Consider the following 19,179-nt stretch of genomic DNA (forward strand, 5'->3'; position numbering starts at 1 on the left):
TGCTGATTTTGTTCTTTTATCACCTCGTACAGCTCTATCCATATTCATCTCTCGTTTGCTGCTTTAGGTCAAGGATCAGGAGTTTCCATTTAACCGTGACCTAGCTCGTATCCTGGTGGCAGTGGAAGATTCCAATGATAACATTCCCTACTTCACCAGCACCGTATACGATGCTACGGCCTACGAGACTTTTTCTGTCGGCACGTCTGTAGTGCAGGTGACGGCCCTAGACAAAGACAATGGGATTAATGGGCAGCTCACCTATACTATAGAAGCAGGTACGGTCCAATGTGCAAGAAGATTATTCTCATTTTGATTTGTATCTGTGCTTGTGTTTTAAACAGTGTAGTGACCTGTGATTTCTTTTTGTATCCTCCTTTAATAGTGTCTGTAACCTTTCTGCTACTTTCAGGTAACACCGGTGGTGTGTTTGGCATTGATAATACCACAGGCCTTATCTTCATTGCCAAGGAAATGGACCTCACTTCTTTAGGCTTTTACACCCTCAGTGTGCGCGTCACAGACAGTGGATTTCCCCCATTAATGGCCACCGCTTCAGTTCGCATTTCCTTGATCCTCTCAGACTTCTCCAAACCGAAATTCTCTCAGAAGGAGTATCAGGCTGAGGTAAAAAAATAAATAAATAAAAAATAAAGTTAGAGATAAATTACTGTCTGAAGGGAGAAGGCTGGATAGGGTGGGAGAGATAGGAGGAATAAAGACAGCTGGGAGGCGGTATGTGTGTATAGAGGTTAAATGTCTAGACAGATATACAGGAGGTAAGAACGGTATTTTTCAGGAAATGGTCTATACAACTCACTCAAGTTCTGAAAATCTACCTGTATATTTCTGCTCTTTGGCTTTATAGATTATGGAGAACAGCAAAACTGGAACTTACGTGATCACTGTTAGCGCCCTCAGCCGCTCAGCACTCATTTATGACATCACCAGAGGCAACGAGGAGCGCTGCTTCTTTATTAACCACCATACCGGTGTAATCACTACACGCAAACCGCTGGACTTTGAGGTTTGTTAATGTTTTTTCTTTTTTGGTTATATATTCGATGTATAGATGCTTAGCAGTCAAACAGTGGGTACGAGGGGCTTCCATTCTGTCCCAAGTGCATTTTGTAGGTGTGCCTTTGACCCAAATATATAGTCAGTCATAAAGAATTATATTCAGCCAAAAAAAGCAACAGCAAACAAGCAGTCCTGGAACAGATGGTGTGGCCCTCAGAGCCGTAATCAGCATTACATCTAATCACTCACTGTGATTAGATGAGAAAAAAGTAACTGAGAGTGCATAAATATGCAGAGGTTCTCCAAGATGCTTCTAACAAGCTGTCATTTCAGTCACTTGTTTGAATATACCCTGAGGACAAGGTATTGTTGGAAAGGGAAAGGATGGTAACATGAAATATTTATGTGATTTAATTTCTATTTCCAAAGATTTATAGCATTATTTTTAAAGCCACTGTCACGTTCTTCTTTATGCAAAAAAAAGCTGGCTTTACATCGGATCTAAATTGAATTCGTTTTTTAAACAATTTCACTGGATTTCTTTGCTTTGCCAGCAAACAACATCTTACTTTCTGGTGGTGCGTGCCCTGAGCATGGCTGGAGTGGAAGCCAGCACCTCCGTCATCATACAAGTAGTAGATGTGAACGACAGCCCACCTGTATTCCAACAAATCAGGTATTAGTTGTTGTATCAGTTGTTGAGTGTTAAAAAGTGATTTTCTCGACCGACCTAAGAAATATTTGACTGACATCAGCGTTACCTTTTTCTCCTAACAGGTATGTCGGCGTAGTCAGCGAGGCTGCTCCAATCAACAGTGTGGTCCTGGCAGAGGACGGTAACCCTTTGGTCATCCAGGCAACTGATAAGGATCGCAACCACAATGCCCTGTTAGTGTTCGAGATCATAGGTGAGACTGCTCGGATGTTCTTCAGCGTGGACTCTGGGACTGGATCGATCCGGTAGGTGATAATGCTGTGCAGAAGTTGAATCACTATTGATCTGATTAATTTCCTTATAAGTTGATATATAATGGGTTTGTTTAAATGATTTTTAGAACGATTGCCAGTCTGGACTATGAAACCTTCTCTGAGTTCGTCTTTCGGGTTCATGTTAGAGATAGTGGCCAGCCTCCACGGGATGCTGACAGCCCAGCAGAGGTACTTATAAAGGTAAGCAAATAACATATGAATCAGCTTTCATTGTCTCATAAACAACTCTTGACTCACTTTGAGTTCTGCGTTATCGTAGTCATTTCTCAACATTATTTTCACTCCCTGTGTACCACGTCTTAGGTGATCAACATCAATGACTCGCCCCCTAAGTTTTCCCAGGACACTTACGAGACAATCCTCTTGTTGCCTACCTACATGGGTGTAGAGGTTCTTAAGGTTAAGGCTCTTGACCCCGATATGACCTCTGACCCCACACTTAACCCTGACAAGTCTATCACACCACAGCTGCTTTACTCTTTGGTGGATAGCAATGTGGAGTTCTTTTCTGTTGAGCCATACACTGGACTTGTGACCGTCATCAATCAGAGCCTCAATAAAGACCGTTATCGCTTCAATGTGAAGGTAGGTCTTTAGTGGACATGACATACCATTTGAAAGTCTTTTCATCATTCTGCTATCTGGACTAAGCTGGGCAAACATAATGATGATTTCCTCCAGAAGGTCAGATTCCTGGGTCAGTGCAGAGTTGTGCACATAGAGCCCAAAATTATGTGGTGACTTGTTACGGGATACATCATCTGCATGACTCAGGATTTTCTGACCCAGGATTACATCCAGAATTATTTTACTGTTTTTATTAAGAAAATAAGGGCAGTCAAATTGAGCTAAGAAAAAAACCTCCAGCATTACATTCTCTGCTATAGCTAATTCTGACTCATTTATCTTCTTTCTTTAAGGTTTGGGATGGACGTTTTTCCAGCATGACACTGGTCACGGTGCTTGTCCGAGAAGCTATAGACAGCGGAATTCTCTTCACCTTCCCAGTTTACTTTGCCTCCATCCCAGAGAACATACCCAATATCACCTTAGCGACTGTGGTGAGCACAGTTGGTCACCGCCTCAACGAGCCACTCAAGTACACTCTGCTGAACCCCGTTGGGCGCTTCAGCATTTGGCCCACTTGTGGAGCAGTGTTCACTACCGGTGTGCCTTTTGACAGAGAGGAGAAGGACAGTTATGAATTGGTGGTGGAGGTCAGCAGGGAAGATGAAATATTGAGGGTGGCTAGGGTGATCGTGCAAGTACAGGTAGGTATGGAAATCATCTGCCTGCAAGCATGCTTGTAGTTGTTGCTTCTTCTGTCCATCCTTCACACTTACAGTAATGCAGACTTGGGCGTATTGGTGCAGTCATGTGTTTTCAATTCTTTTGGTTTAGAATGCTTTAAATACGTTTTACATTGTTGCTTGAATGTGTTTTTGTTATAGACTAATTTGGTAGGACAGTGGTGCAGTGGTCAAGAGATTGCGGTGCAGATTTTGTGTTGCTGAACAACATTAACCCTCCTGAGCTTTAAAATGACCCCGTTATGTTTTTCTTAAAATCAAATCTTCTAGGTGGAGGATGTAAACGACAACTCTCCACAGTTTGTGAACCTTCCCTACTACGCTGTAGTGCAGGTAGAAGCACAGCCAGGATCAAGTGTTTTCAGGGTCTCAGCTACTGACAAAGACTACGGTCGGAATGGACAAGTGACGTACAGCCTTAAGGAGCAGCACAGAAACTTTCAAGTAAGTAAAACATCTTCCCTTATTTTATATGGGAGGTTGTAAAATGTTATAATTGTGCAAATTCACGAGTTGGACTGATTAATGTCTATAAATCCCATGCAGGTGCACCCTGTGACAGGAGAGCTGACCTTAAAGAGAGCCTTCGAGGCAGATTTATCTAACGCAGAGTACAAACTGATCCTCGTGGCGACTGACGGTGGCTTCCCTCCTCTGTCCAGTGAGGTGGAGCTGCCTGTTAGTGTAGCAAATAAAGCTATGCCAGTATTTGACAAGCCTTTTTATGGTGTCACTGTCAAAGAGGATTTGGATGTCTCCACCTCCGTCTTGTGTATCAATGCCAGTAGTCCCGAGGGCCAGAGCGTCATCTTCACCATCACAGATGGAGACCCATCCCTCCAGTTTGACATTGGCTTCGACACAGGAATCATCCGTGTGATTTACCCGTTAGACTATGAGACCACACAGTATTACCGTTTAACGGTGAAGGCTACCGATACACTGACCGGAGCTAAGTCGGAGGTCGATGTGGACATTGTCATGCTGGACGTGAACGATAACCCACCGCTGTTCCTGAACACCTCATACTCAGCTGTGCTCTCTGAGAACTCCATGATTGGAACGCCCGTCTTACAGGTGTGTGTGTGTGTGTGTGTGTGCGTGTGCGCACGCCTGTGTTTGCTGAGTTAGTCCAGTGTGTACTCTAACTGAATGAGTGTTTACACTTAAGAGTCACTTCAGCAGCATTGCGGATGGCTCATTTATTCATGGGAAGATGGTGTGATATTTGCCTAGAAATTTCCCAGTGGAAGTGCTTGACCTTTAATACAATAGTGCTCTTTTTTCATTCAGGAACATATTTCTGTTTACAAGATGAGAACATCATATGATTGAATTTGGATTTTTCTCACATCTTTTTAAGTCAGTCAGCAAAATACTGTAGGCCCGTGTCCCTTTTTACTAGCATTAAAGTGTAAAAGAAACAGATTTAAGAACAGAGGCTTATAATTACTGAGCCTTAAAATATGCTTTGCTCTTGCTCTGTGGTACTGCAGTGTTGTTTACCATGTGGGTCGTATTTAACCTGATCAAAAGCACATCTCTGCCTCAGCAGTCAAATAACAGATTTCTGGACATCCAAGAAGGGATGCCAAATGGTTTGGTATCAGTACATGAAACAGTCGCTAAGAGATGACCTAAGTTTCTGTTTATTAGCTCTGAATGGCTATAATGGGCAAAATATAAAGATAACTTTGATAAATTAAAAATCTTGGTGGTCCTCCTTGGTATGAAGGTCAGCTTTTTCAACTTTAGTGAAAATTGGGGAGAAATTTTTGGTCTATAAATGTACGGCATCAGTACGGCAACCACATCAGTTAAATTAACGCAAATTAAATTAACATAAGCCTGGTGAACTGAGTTTTCCCCAGGTCGTTGATGAACAAGTAGGAGATCTGACTGGCGCAGCCTGGTGAAACAGTGCGGCCTCTCATTGTTTTACAAGACAAAATAATTATTTGTTTAAGTCTAAGAAACCAAAATGCCAAAATATATTTTTGCTTATTTCAGTGACCTCTAGTGGTTATGTGCTGTGTTTTTTGTAGTTTCTCAATATCAAAATATCCGTTTCTCGATATCTATTTATTATAGGTACAGCTGGCCTTCATATATTTGAAAATCATGCATATGTTTTAAAAGTTAACTGCACAAACTCACTTCCAACTTTGACCCAATTGTGGCATTACATTGCTCAAGTCACAGATATAAAAAACAGGGGACCAAATTTCAAAACCTTTTATATTTGTTTAAAAGAGCTGCACAGACTCCGACAGAAGTAAAAACACTTGGAGCGCTATGGCCGACTAATCAGATTTTCTGTTTGGCTTCCATATGATTGTTCCACCTCCTTCTTTAACATTATATCACAACTTTTAATATTTTTATATTTTATTACTTTATTTCTGTAAATGTAGTTGTATCTCAGCAAAATGTTCACGCTGAATTTAACATTCAGCGTGAACATTTTGCTGAGATACAACTACAACTACAACTGTCAAATGCTTTGACAAGGTTTTACATGTCTTTCTATCCTATTCTCAGTAAAATCTGGAACGTTATTTACTTTTTCAATTGGCTGCAGTGGTGGTGTTGTACCCACAGAGTATGTGTGGGGTAAGCAAATCAGCCCTTATCTTGAATAATGCATGAGGCAGGACACAATTGAATGTAACTCTCCGTGTAGGTGTTTGCCCAAGACCAGGACACAGAAAAGAACGGCGTGGTGAGTTACCAGATCCTATCTGACATCTACAACAGCACCGACTACTTCAGCATCGACAGTAACAGCGGGCTGATATACACGGCACGTCTGCTCGACTATGAGCTCATCCAGCGCCACAACTTCATTGTCAGGGCGACGGACAGCGGAGACCCTGCCCTTAGCAGCGATGTTACTGTCTCTGTGACTGTAACTGACACCAATGACAACCCACCTAATTTCAGCCAAATGCTGTACGAGGCCTTTGTCAGCGAGCTGGCTCCCAGAGGACACTTTGTGACTTGTGTTCAGGCATCAGATGCTGACATCTGTGATGCCAGTAGGCTGAGGTAAGGAAAAAGACGCTTTGAGAACTTACCGATTCTGTGTTTTCTCTGTAGACTTGATTTACCTTTGAACCTAGATGCAAATCCTCTTTAAGAATTTTTCAGATTGTCACCTCTTGAAAAGCACAGTGCAGTGTTTTGGTTTACTAAAATCCCAGTAATCCTGGTTCAGTTTCACACGAGGCTTTATTTAGATTTTTCTCAAGCAGTTTTGGCTCAGCACCCCCTCAAGACAAGTAGACACTTGTAATTTGCAGCACCTCTTGAGCAAAATAACTTTATAGACCGTAAGCAACACAAGCTCTCTCTTCTTCCTCCGCCTTCAGGTACAGTATTCTCTCAGGAAATGAGAAAATGACTTTTATGATGGAGCCAGATACGGGGGTGCTTCGTCTGTCTAACAAGAGGAGACAAGGCATGAAACTCTCCTATCAACTCAATGTGTCCGTGTCGGATGGAGTCTTCACCAGCACTGCTCAGGTGAGACAACTTTTGGCAGTTACGTATTCGTTCTGTCAGCTGATTTGGTCTTTTTTTAAGTCTCAGTAGTCCTTATACACAGAAAATGGGCTGACCTTCTTCACCGGCCTGTCAAAATTATTACCAACCTTCACTGCTGCTCAGTGTAACTGCTGTTTCTCACAACTGCCAGCTCCACAGTGGGAGGTTAATGTCTCGCCATATCAGATTTACTTTGAGGATAAGCTGCCAGCTGGAAAAAATACTCACATCTGTCTCTTAGTGGTAATTACAAATGGGAGATTTGAGGGGGGGTTGGGTCATATATCACACATTTCTGTTGCAATAACACATCACCCCATTCTTAAAGTTCTTCTTCTGACATGCATGAAATATGTGTGCAGCAGTTCTTCACGGAGGTGTCAGTATCTGTGTGTAATCCGTGTGTAATTCAAATCAGTAACTAATTGTTCACAACCCTGGTGTTCTTACTACTGCTTTGCCTTTTTGATTTGATCGTGTTTGACAAATCAGCCGGTGATGTTTGTTGGGATGGCAACAGCAGCATGTCAGCAGACAGTGAGGATAATGATGATGGAGTGATGTTGCGATGGTGATTCACAGGTGATTGTACGTGTCCTGGGAGCTAACCTGTACAGCCCAGTATTTAGCCAGAGGTTCTACTTGGCTGAGGTCCAGGAAAATGCACCGGAAGGGTCAAAGGTCATTCAGGTAATTTCACTTTTTCAGTGCACTGAATTAATGAATACGAAATAACACAATGAGGAATATTGATGAATTTCTGTGTGGACATACAGGTCCGCGCAACAGATGAGGACTCTGGACTGTATGGACAGATCACCTACTCGTTCATCAACGACCTGGGGAAAACTCAGTTCACCATTGATGCAGATGGGGTCATTTCTACTGTTCAGAAATTAGACCGAGAAAACCCTTTCAACAAGGACATGGTGCTAACTGTGATGGCCCTGGATGGTGGAGGTAACTGTTTCCCTAAAAAGCCATCTTCAAATCAGCTAATATAAGTAGAGATTCTCCGATTGCAATTTTCTTGGCAAATTTCATTTTCCTGTTTTATTTCTCCGCATGACCAAATTTTCTTTCTAATAACAATAACTGAGAGCATATAAAAATAAAAACCAACTTTTCTTCAACACAAAATATTTTTAAGTTTAAAAAGTTTATCTAAGTTATTTAACTTTACAGTTTCACCCCAAACTGCTCTCGATGAAATAACTGAAAATAAAGAGCTCTGCTGCTGGAAAGAGTTATAAAAAATTGACTGAAATTGAGCTGCTGTACACCCACCTTTACTTGGCCTTCACCAAAAAAAAGCAGGTGCAATAGATTTATATAACAAAAGTTGGTTACATACATCGTCATTTCCCAGCATTTTTATCATTACAGGAATTATAAATAACAGGAAATCAACCCTTTCCTCTTTTTCTCTTGTCTTCACAACTTTCCTGGTAACTGCATTGATGCTTCTATTGCTCATACAATTTCCTTCATTAGCTTTTTCTTTGCGGGGCTGCCCCTGCAGTTTACTTTGGTAAACGAAATGCCATCATTCACTTTCGGGAACGTCCATACTAACCATGTGTTAGCATGTTGCGTTGAAGGTGCATAGACTTTTTTCCTGTTGTGCATCGATTCATTAATCCTAAATCGATTTTTAAATATATATGAACTATTCCAACAACCGCCAAACAGTTAAAACAACAAATGAGAGCAAGTAAACGGATACCGCAAAAAGATGTAAACAGAAACTACTGAAAGCCGACATCTCACAGGTTCCGAAGCTGCGGGTTTCCTCACTCTCCGAGCAAAATACATTGAACCAGTAGCAAAAGAAGATCACAACTACACTTCACATTTGATAAACATCGTCATGAATTCCCTCTTGCTTTGGCAGTTTTGATGAAATCACACTTCCTGCAGAGCTCTTTCACTCTCTCAGTGTACTTCAAGAACAGTTTCCCCATCTTAAATCTCCGTTTTCTGCATTATTTGCTTGCTTATTGCACACCAGTCTACCATTGTGTTCAGCGCTGTCGCACGCTGTTTTTTTGTTGTTGTTGTGTTTTGTTTTGTTTTTCAAAAATGACCTCCGACAAGAAAGCCTCATTTTTGCTGTTCAATATTGAAGAAATTAAATTTTTTTTTGCCAAATTGGAAAACACTTAAATGTCTCTAATAAAACCTCTGTAACTATAATGTTCGTTTTTGAAACTACTGCAGAATATTTTAATACTTCTGACTGTCTGAGTCAAAATTGAATCAAATCAAATCAAATTGAATTGGGACCTTGTGAATCAGAATTAAATCAGCTATAGAAATCAGTGATAATACCCAGCGCTAATCTGTATCATTTGTGCATATTAAATGTATGTGTGTTTTTATTTTCCAGGCCGTGCATCATTTTGCACGGTACGGGTGGTTCTTGCAGATGAGAATGACAACGCCCCCCGGTTCAGAGCAGTGGAGTATCGTATGAGCATTAAAGCAAATGTTGCCAAAGGTTCTCTTGTCACTCAGATCCAGGCCACTGACCCAGATGCTGGGTCTAATGGAAGGATCACATACTCACTTTACAGTGAGGCACGCCTATCTCTGGTCGATGTTCTGGAGGTCAGTGCATGTTGCTTTTCAACTTCTTTTTGACTGCCCTTTGTAAAAAGAAAATTAATATCTATGCAACACATAAAATCACATAAAAATGCAACCACATGCAATCTGCAACAAATTGATTTAAAACTCATTAAAGCACAAACTCTGTTAGCGGTAAACTTGATTTTCAATTAAGGAATGTTTTCACATGACCCTCCGTTCCCACTTCAGGGGATTAAAAACCATCTGTTTGCTGTAGATTATGTATTTTTAATCATCTAATCAAAATGATGTTGCATTAGGGTTGATGCTTTGGTCAATTTTGAAAATACAATTAAATTTAAATAAATGTGGGCTATAAATAAATCGAAACACCATGGGATTAAAGGAATATAGCTGCAACTTATAAACGCTGAATGTCGCGGTGAAGCTTGAAGGGCATTGCGGTTCAGTTTGTGTGCATAAAACCGTGACGTTCTCCTTGTATTTTATTAATGTTAATCAAAATGATATAAAAATAGCAACAACTTTTGTGGTTTGGAATTAAACACATAACTACAAATGTCAACAGTTTAAAAAAAAAAAACTCCCAAAAGCTGATTTAAATAGCCTTGTGATTTTGCTGGTGTTCAGGTGGAGCCAGACAGTGGCTGGATGATGACTAAAAGCACAGTGGACCACCTCCAGGGCACTGTGCTGTCCTTCTTTGTCAAAGCCACAGATGGTGGTTCTCCGGCTAAGCACTCCCTGGTGTCCGCCTTCATCCACGTAGTCCCTCCAGATGCATTCGTTCCCTCGTTCAGCCAGCCTCAGTACTCCTTCACCATCCCTGAGGACACAGCGGTAGGAACCGCCCTGGGGTCTGTGTACATGGGTGCTGGACAGACCGGGTTCTTTAGTGCAATCGCAGGGGAGACGCTTGACAGCAACCAGGAGGGGACCTTCCTGGTGGAGAAGGAGACTGGTCTCATCCGTCTGGTGAAACCGCTAGACTATGAAGAGGTCAGCATCTTCCGCTTTAAAGTTGCAGCAACAACAAGACGAGACCTGATTGAGTCAGTCTCCACTGTAGATCTGGAGGTTAAGGTTGGTACCACAATGCACTGCAGAAGGATACCATTTGCTTTCTGTTTTTCAGTTGAATAGGGAAATGTGCATATGCAATTATGGATTTTATGAAATAATTGCAGATTTATGTGATAAATTAATTAAAATAGTAAGACCCCCTTCTTACTATTTTAATTAATTTATCACATAAATCTGCAATTGCAATTGCAATTGCAATAATTGTGCTGTCTTTTCATTTAGACTTTGTTCAGCTGAAGCAGATTTATTGTTTTATAGATTCTGGACGTCAATGACAACAAGCCGCTGTTTGAGACCAGCACCTATGTAGCCACGGTGATGGAGGGGATGCCTGTGGGGACCAGAGTGGTCCAAGTGCGTGCTCTTGATCCAGACTGGGGCTCTAATGGGCAGGTGTGTGACAGTCAGGTTAAACTGTGAATCATATGTTTGTGATACTTTAAAACAAGCATTTTTCTAAATTCAGAGAGCTACAGGCGCTGCTATGCATCCTTTATTTGAATTGCAGGTAACCTACAGCCTCGGTCCTCTGCTCACCTACAATCTAGACTTGACAAGGGATGCCAGCTTCTTCTCCGGGCCTGTGTCTACCACTTCTGTCTTTGCCATTGACAGTAAAACAGGTTGGATCACCACAGTGAGTCAGATGGACCACGAGGCCTGCTCCAGCTACAGCTTTGAAGTAGTAGCATCTGATCTGGCCGAGTTACTGCCTCTCTCCTCCACCACAGTGGTGACCATCACTGTGTCAGACGTCAATGACAACCCGCCACTGTTTGAGAGGGAGCTGTACCGAGGTGCCGTAAAGGAGAGCGATCCCCTCGGTGAAGTGGTGGCCGTTCTGAAAACCAAAGATCGAGATGGCACGGATCAAAACCACCTCGTCAGCTTTTGCATCACTGGTGAGGACACTGAGACAACTAACAGAATGCTGTCCCGCGCACTCTGTGCTGCAGTAACTCTTCATCTTGCAATGAGATGAGACTGTGCTGCATCAAAATCATTTATTGGTCTAACATGGTTTCTGTTCCAAAGGTCAAGTTATAAATTAATTTGAACTGATATGCCAAAAACAGCTTTCCTTTAACTTGTATTTTTTTTTTTTCATTTTAATATTACAAAGTGCCCATTATACTATGAAACAAAAATGCTTTGTAGAAAACCTTAATCTACACTCATGTGAAGAAAAAAGAAGTTTTTGCACTATGACAGCTGGGACGGGCTCGTGGCTGATGGATAGAATTATCAGGCAGGTGCTTCTAATGAAATCCACTTGATGAATTGATCATTCTCTTTCACAGCCTTACCTATTACTTTATGCGTTCGCGCTTTAAAAAAAAATGAAAATAATAAAGAGCATTGCTTGGCCTCTCCAGAAAAACTCTGACCTTGATAATGAGTAACAGCACGTCCATTCACAACACACTGTGTGTTAATGATTGCGGATGATGTATTTTGTCCTTGTTTTCTGGCATTTAAAAAATACAGATCGGCCGAGTGAAAGTGTCATAAAAGGTCAAACTTTTAAACTTTGAAGGGCCACGGCCGCTGCCCTACCCGTCTGGTTTACAATATGAAGATGGTTATTGATTGCACCAAAGGGTGCCTGCATCATTTTTTTATGTGCGGTTGGAGAGAATCTTGTTCTCATTCATCTTGCGAATGAGTAATGACTCGCAGTTTGTTTACATTTAATACAATACATCTTCACTCCTTTCTTCACTTTTTAGTGTCAGCGCTTTAATTCTCATCTGTATGACCTCCAGGGGGAAATCCACGAGGAGTGTTTGGCCTGGCCCTTGTGCAGGGGGAGTGGAAGGTTTATGTGAGTGGTCTGCTGGATCGCGAGCAGCAGGACTGGTACCTGCTCAACATCACTGCCAGCGATGGCCTTTATGTCGCTCACACCGCAGTGGAGGTTACAGTCATGGATGCAAATGACAACAGACCCATCTGCAACCAGGTCAGGGATAAAGACAAATGGAAAGTGTGCAAAATGAAAATATGCAAAGTAAACAAACCGAGAGGAGCTTGTGGAATGTATAGAGCATTGCAGAGTAAATGGCTCTATCTGCTGTTTGTCTCCATATTCCAGTTAATTTTCTGTCTATAAACAGAGAGAATGCATTGCTTGTGACCATGCATGCAGTCATGTATGCTTGTTATTGAAAAGGTAAGTTAGGGCATTGTGTTTGTGGACTGAATGGGGAAAACAAAAGCTGTTTATCAAAGAAGGAATTTTTAATCATTTTATGTCTCATTTAAATTGTTTTCTTTTTCAATCCCAATGAGAGCGTCAAGAGTAGTGGAGATTCCCAGTTCCCCCAATGATGAACTTTCTTTTGGGTAATCTTAACGCTGGCTTAGCTCTGAAAATTCAGCTGCGTTGAATAATGTTCAAATCTGCATATTCATGACTTAGTAAAGAAAAGTCTGTGGCTTCACGAGTAAAACTGGATTTGCTCACTTCAAATATTGATACTTTGTTCTAAAGTGCATCGAAGTTCTAACTCGCTGCAAATGAATTCAGCCAAATTGTCTTTGTTTTATATTTCAGGCCAAGTGTTGTAATTTATGTATAAACTGACTTTTCCATAGTGCTTTTATGGGGTGCATAATGCAGTCTTAATCTAATAACGTACTAAACCGATGAATGGTTCTCTTTGAATTACACAAGTTTGAGAATTTACACAAATAAAAGACAGTAATCATGATAAAGCCAATTAAGTTGAGTCCCTTGTGCTATTTCCTACCTTCCAACGCCAACATTCACCCTACATTTAGAGTTAGCCTCAAAAAGACAATCTAGGAGAGGAAAATCTTTATGAAATGAGAGAATAATTGGACTGTGAAGTCTTCTGGGGACTCTCCTTTAATTTAGTAAAATTCTGCAGTTCTTCAGTTTCACATAATTAGTTGAGAAACTTTCTTTTTCCCTCAAAACTCTAAACTCCTTGAAATGCTCCCTGTTCTCCTCTGATAGTCTTTTTTTCCCTTCTCGCACGAGCCAACACTATAACTACAAAGTGATTAGTCTGACGTTACATGGCGTCAGCAGCAACTGGATCAAAATGACACTCGCATTGCCACAGAATGAACTCTAACTGCTGTTTGGGCATCTTTTCTAATGTTTTTTTTTCATAGGAAGATTAGTAGTAGTAGTAATAGTAATGGCGTTTTTCTAGTAGTAACGATTTCAAACTCTTAGCTGGTGCTTGCTCCTTTCTTGTTTTTTTTATTAAGTGATTAATCAGGCTATAAATATTAGAAAATCCCCAATTTAATGCTTTGAATTTTTATTTTGTTCAACAAACAAAAATGCAAAGATGATATAAAACAAATTCTTGGCATTTTTCAAACCTTTGACTGGTTACTAGGTGTTTCACCTTTATATATTTTAAATCTGAACCTTAGAAGATTCAGCAGAGCCAACAGAGCAGGGTGGGGTGTGCTAAATTGCCGTTGCTGCTGCTGCTCCGTGTTTGATGAAATTGTGAGGCCACTAAGCTCCATTTCTCCAGTCAGTCACTGGCAGAAATGGACACCGGGTGATAAAAGGGAACTTCTATTAGCTGGAATAATGGATCAAGTGCCCAGTAGTTGGATGTATTTTTAATGTATTAGACAGATGCATTTTTTAACTAGAATGGTTAGTGTTACTATTACTGTGCACTTTAATTTCTGCATATGCTTTTGTGTTATCACAGGCCGTGTATAGCACCTCTTTTCCTGAGGACATTCCCATTAACAAGGGCATTCTAAGAGTGGGTGCAACAGATGCTGACTCAGGCTCCAGTGCTGAGATCCAGTATTCATTGTTTGGCATTGGGGTTGAAGATTTCTACATGGATGCAAACACCGGTACATTTAAATATTTAATTTCAAGGGCTTGTAGCAAAAACAAACAAACAAAATCTCTTTTTATACCTCCCCATTTATGCCCTTAGGTGAGTTGCGTACAGCCATTGTGATGGACCGGGAATTGGCCCCCAGCTACAAACTCATCGCCCAGGCAACTGACGGGGGAGGCCTGTTCTGTCGCTCTGATATTTTTCTCAAAGTGTTAGATGTGAATGACAATGCCCCCCTCTTCTCATCCACTCATTACCTGGCGAGCGTGTACGAGAATGCTTCGCCTAAGGCTTTGCTCACCCGTCTACAAGCCAACGACCCAGATGAAGGTAAGCTGCTGTTAGATAAGTAATGTCAGGCAGCGATGATGAATTCAGAAAGTTTTAAGCTTTAAATTATTTAAAAATAATGTGCTGTTTGAGTGTCCAAGTAAGATTATGAGGCAAGATGTAATATATTGTGAACAGTTAGTATGAATGTGTTTTTTCCAGGTCTCAACCGTACAGTGCTGTATTCTCTGGTGGACTCAGTGAACGGGTTCTTCTCCATCGACCCGGTAACTGGAGTAGTAGTTCTGGAGAAGTCTTTGGACAGAGAGAGCCAGGACTCCTATCGTGTTCGTGTGGAGGCCACTGATCGAGCTGGACAACAGGGGGCGCTCTCCTCACAGGTTGGTGGGTAGTCCAAGTGACCCAGATTCAGTATTGATTGTGTCTACAATCAATGTTAAGTCTACCAAACATTACTGTAGGAAATATTTACGTCTGATGCTCCTGATACAAAAAAGCCACTTGTTCTGAAATGAATGAATAATTGAAAGACTAAATAAAATAATAAATAATAAAAATGCACTTTTGAACAAAACTGACATTTATAACAGTGTTTGCAGCATTTATGTTTTTTGGGTAACATAATCTTGTTTTTCTGAAAAAAATCAGGTGAATAACACATGATCCTTGAAGAGATTAGGTAAATCCCCAATTAGATTTTAATTAAGATAGCTCGTAGTCATGTGAACCGTGTGGAACAGAAAAAATGACGCAGTTACAGAGAGAAGCGGTGCAGAAAAGGTGGAAAACAGATATGTGGCAAATCTGAAACTGTGTTGTGTCTCACAGCGGCTATTTAAAAGTAAACTTTAATTTTGCTCATTCACTGACCATAAATGCTGGGAATGGCATTATTTTTAGGAGTAGGTGTCACTTTCATTACAAATATAGAGAGGAGTAGTTGTTGTTCTGTTACTTGTAGTAGTTGATTGTCATAGCCACAATGATATAAAAGCAAAACTACAGTAATAGGATTAGTGGTGTCCTGTATTAAGTAGGTGGAACTTGTGACTCTATATTCTATAGAGTCAAAATAGCATTCATCTAGTAGCCACCAAACTCTCTCACCCTATAGCAGGCACAGATTTTAGTTGGTTTTTGCCTCAGCTTCCTATTTTATTACTAAAGCATATTTTTCTGTACAACTTCTGTATGCGCTTGTGGTCCCTTCTGCCTTGTGGTGAAACGGCACTATCGGTGCTGGAAGCAGTGCAGTAAAGTGGTTAGGTGCTGTTTTACAGTCTTGTGTGTCTTCCTCAGGTTTATTTGACCATTTTAGTGCTGGATGTGAATGACAATGCTCCAGTCTTCCAGAGAAGAGACTATGCTGTAACTGTCCCCGAGGATGTAGCCGTGGGAACTGAGGTGGTGCGAGTCCTGGCAACAAGCGCTGACATCGGACCTAATGCTGAGATCACATACAACATCCGGTCGGGTAATGAGTTAGGAAAGTTCACCATAGACAGGAAATGGGGTGAGTAGATATCTCTGTGTGTGGCTTGTGCCATGTTATTATGAAATTTAAAGGCAGGGAATTAAAAAAAAAAGAATATCTACTGATATGTGTGTTAAGGTTCTATTTCAGTGGCTGATGATTTGGACTTTGAGGTGTGTAAGGACTATTATCTCACCATCGAGGCCTGGGACAATGGCAACCCTCCTCTTAGCACAGCTACAATGGTAACCATTGAACTTATGGATGTCAATGACAACGCTCCAGCTTTCAGTCAGGACATCTACAATTTGCTGGTCAGCGAGGATGCATCTGTTGGGCAGACAGTTACAAGGGTAAGATTTAAGGCCAGATTTACTAAATGGGGCAAAATAGCCTATCACTCCAATAGAGACTAGTTATATTTAAAACAGGCTTTAGTAATTGATAGGCTCTGATGTAGGACTGTAAATTGTGTGACAACATTTTGACATCACCTTCTATAGCATTCCTGTATTAAGACAACTTAAATAACTTCAAGGGGAAATCTGAAAATCAAATTTCTATGCTCTTCAACTGGTGCTGTTAACAGTACCACCGTATTTTAGATTTTGTGGATTAATCTTGTGTATCTGTGATCTATATCTCACGTATTGTCAAAGTGCACACTCCTGAGTTTCTGTATATCCGCCACTAAAAGCAGTTAAGTGTTAGGGCGTGGCAACCTCATGTGCTGTCCGTGGTCCTGAAACTAATTTGAGTGTAAAAAACCCTGAATTGGATGAGTGGAAGAGAATGGATAGATGGAAAACTTTATTCGACTTTATTTTGTTTTTTATTAATGCTAATACATTGATCATGTTGATGTCAATCTAATCCTGATTATTTTCAGGTTTAAAGTCAATGTTGTCATCCCTTCGTTCTCTTTGGTCTTTAGCCAGTTTGTATTTGACCCCAAGGAAATCAGGCCACTTTCTTTCCCTCCGGGTGTCTGTTTTTTAGGTAGTGGCTGAAGATCTGGATAGCCAAGTGAATGGGCGTATCACCTACTCTATCCTGAAAGGTGACCGAAACAACCACTTCTGGATTGACCCTGTAGCAGGACTTCTCAAAGTCAACAAGAAGCTTGACAGAGAACTTGTAAGGATGCATGTTTAAGTACAAAATCTCATAAACAATCAATTGTAATTTTCTGGTTCATGAGCACAGTCAGGACAGAAAATACCAGGTCCCATCAAGGTCAACGCTCAATGAAATATCACATTATGCGAGCATAAGAGTGCTTGCCACACTGCCTGATGTACATACAGATATGGCAATCACATTCTCTTCTTCACCGCCTAGGTGTCCAGATACTCTTTGTCGGTACAGGCGTTTGACAGTGGCTCTCCTGCGATGTCCTCCACAGTCACAATCAACATCGATATCTCTGACGTTAACGATAACTCCCCAGTTTTCAATCCTCCCAATTCCACGGTGGTCATACAGGTACGTTTGTGCGTGTTTGCTGTCTATATTTATATTATTAGTTCAATGTTGTCTCAACTTCACTTTCTTACTTCCAGCTAAACCAAGCTGCTGGCACCACCCTGCTCCAGTTATCAGTCAGCGACAAAGACTCCCCTAAGAATGGTCCACCCTTTGAGTTTCGGATCAAGTCAGGAAATGAGGGAAACTTCTTCTCCTTGGACCAGACTGGGACTTTGAGGTCTAACCGTGTGTTTGGCCCTGAAGCCCCCAGAGAATTCACTCTTGAAATCCAGGTTAGGAACTTTACGGTTTTAAAAAGTATCCTATTTAATATGAAGACTTTTCTTTTATGGAGAACTTTAACACCAGTGTAAATTCAACCCACTAAAGCAAGACCTTATTATTACTGTAGAACTTTCTTTGCTGTTAAGTGTCATTATAACTTTTTTTATAACTTTGTCTCTCTCAGGCAACTGATTCTGGCAAGCCTAGTCTCTCCTCCTCTTCCTGGGTATTTCTGAGGGTCATTGGGAACAGTCAGTACAAGCCGACTGTCTCCCCTCTGGAGATCTTCATCGTCATGGTCACGGATACCTTTCCAGGTGGCCCGATCGGTCGGATCTCTGCAACTGACCGTGACCTGAGTGACGTTTTGTCATTTACCCAGAAGCCTCAGCCCAAGAGCATGTTTAAGGTCAACAGACAGGATGGCAGCATTGTAGCGCTGCCAGGCCTGGAACCTGGCAGGTGAACGCTAGACCACACAAACACACAGGAAAACAAAACACTGATATGGAAAAAAGAAAACTTTTTGGTGTAACAATTCAGTATCTTTTCTTGCCTTTTCTCAGGTACCAGATGAACGCTACAGTGAGCGATGGACGTTTTGCTGTGATAGCTGACGTTTCCATCCAGGTCGAACAAGTGACAGATGTCATGCTGCGTAGCGCTCTCACCCTACGTTTCAACTTGCTGTCTCCAGAGGACTTACTTAGTCGCTACCTTAGCCAAATTAAGCTAACGTTACGGGGACTAGGTGGATGGAAATGGTCACCAGGGCAGCAGGATCCTCTTCACATACTCAGTGTACAGCCAGTGATGGGGACATCGGATGTGGACCTGCTTCTAGCCATGGAGAGGCCAGAGACGCCGGGCAGTGGACGCATGGCTGTGTTCTACTCCCAGCAAGAGCTGTCTGCAAAGCTGGAGGAGGTGGCAGCGCAGGGTCAGATTCGAGGTGTGCTAGCTGGGGCTGTGGTGGTGAGCAGCACTTGTTCTGGCGAGCTGGAGTGTGGGGATAGAGTGTGTGAAAACACACTTGTGATGGACGGGAGCTCGCCTGTCACCTACAGCACAGAGAGGGTCAGCTTGGTGTCGCCTACGTTCAGCCGCAAAGAGACCTGCACCTGTCCCGGTTTGTACTACACTCATTTTTGAACCTTCACAGAGTCAGTGTCACAAACACGTATCATCAGTTTATGAACGGCATTGGTTGATAGTTTTCATATAAAAATCAGTAAAATCCTGAAATATCTGAATGAAAACATGCAGAATT

The 19,179-nt window shown here is 41.5% G+C and overlaps 1 protein-coding gene across 2 annotated transcripts in view; it reads left to right on the top strand.

The window, feature by feature from the left end:
* The window catches only part of LOC102298422 (protocadherin Fat 3), a 69,063-nt gene that overhangs the window by 29,705 nt on the left and 20,179 nt on the right, over positions 1-19,179 (top strand). For both annotated transcript variants that reach the window (XM_005928028.3, XM_005928029.3), the window contains exons 13-41: positions 68-278; positions 413-627; positions 869-1,027; positions 1,575-1,696; positions 1,798-1,980; positions 2,076-2,190; positions 2,314-2,595; positions 2,931-3,281; positions 3,591-3,764; positions 3,867-4,397; positions 6,004-6,368; positions 6,692-6,845; positions 7,449-7,556; positions 7,643-7,826; positions 9,256-9,476; positions 10,089-10,541; positions 10,800-10,934; positions 11,050-11,443; positions 12,308-12,504; positions 14,249-14,402; positions 14,489-14,722; positions 14,885-15,063; positions 15,983-16,196; positions 16,296-16,510; positions 17,157-17,294; positions 17,499-17,642; positions 17,720-17,917; positions 18,094-18,371; positions 18,476-19,038. In XM_005928028.3, the coding sequence (XP_005928090.1) occupies positions 68-278; positions 413-627; positions 869-1,027; positions 1,575-1,696; positions 1,798-1,980; positions 2,076-2,190; positions 2,314-2,595; positions 2,931-3,281; positions 3,591-3,764; positions 3,867-4,397; positions 6,004-6,368; positions 6,692-6,845; positions 7,449-7,556; positions 7,643-7,826; positions 9,256-9,476; positions 10,089-10,541; positions 10,800-10,934; positions 11,050-11,443; positions 12,308-12,504; positions 14,249-14,402; positions 14,489-14,722; positions 14,885-15,063; positions 15,983-16,196; positions 16,296-16,510; positions 17,157-17,294; positions 17,499-17,642; positions 17,720-17,917; positions 18,094-18,371; positions 18,476-19,038 (6,871 nt within the window). The remainder of the gene's footprint in view (positions 1-67; positions 279-412; positions 628-868; positions 1,028-1,574; positions 1,697-1,797; positions 1,981-2,075; positions 2,191-2,313; positions 2,596-2,930; positions 3,282-3,590; positions 3,765-3,866; positions 4,398-6,003; positions 6,369-6,691; positions 6,846-7,448; positions 7,557-7,642; positions 7,827-9,255; positions 9,477-10,088; positions 10,542-10,799; positions 10,935-11,049; positions 11,444-12,307; positions 12,505-14,248; positions 14,403-14,488; positions 14,723-14,884; positions 15,064-15,982; positions 16,197-16,295; positions 16,511-17,156; positions 17,295-17,498; positions 17,643-17,719; positions 17,918-18,093; positions 18,372-18,475; positions 19,039-19,179) is intronic.

This window comes from Haplochromis burtoni, unplaced genomic scaffold (assembly GCF_018398535.1).
Source record: "Haplochromis burtoni strain Fernald_Lab_line unplaced genomic scaffold, NCSU_Asbu1 Contig_109, whole genome shotgun sequence".
Taxonomy (NCBI): domain Eukaryota; kingdom Metazoa; phylum Chordata; class Actinopteri; order Cichliformes; family Cichlidae; genus Haplochromis; species Haplochromis burtoni.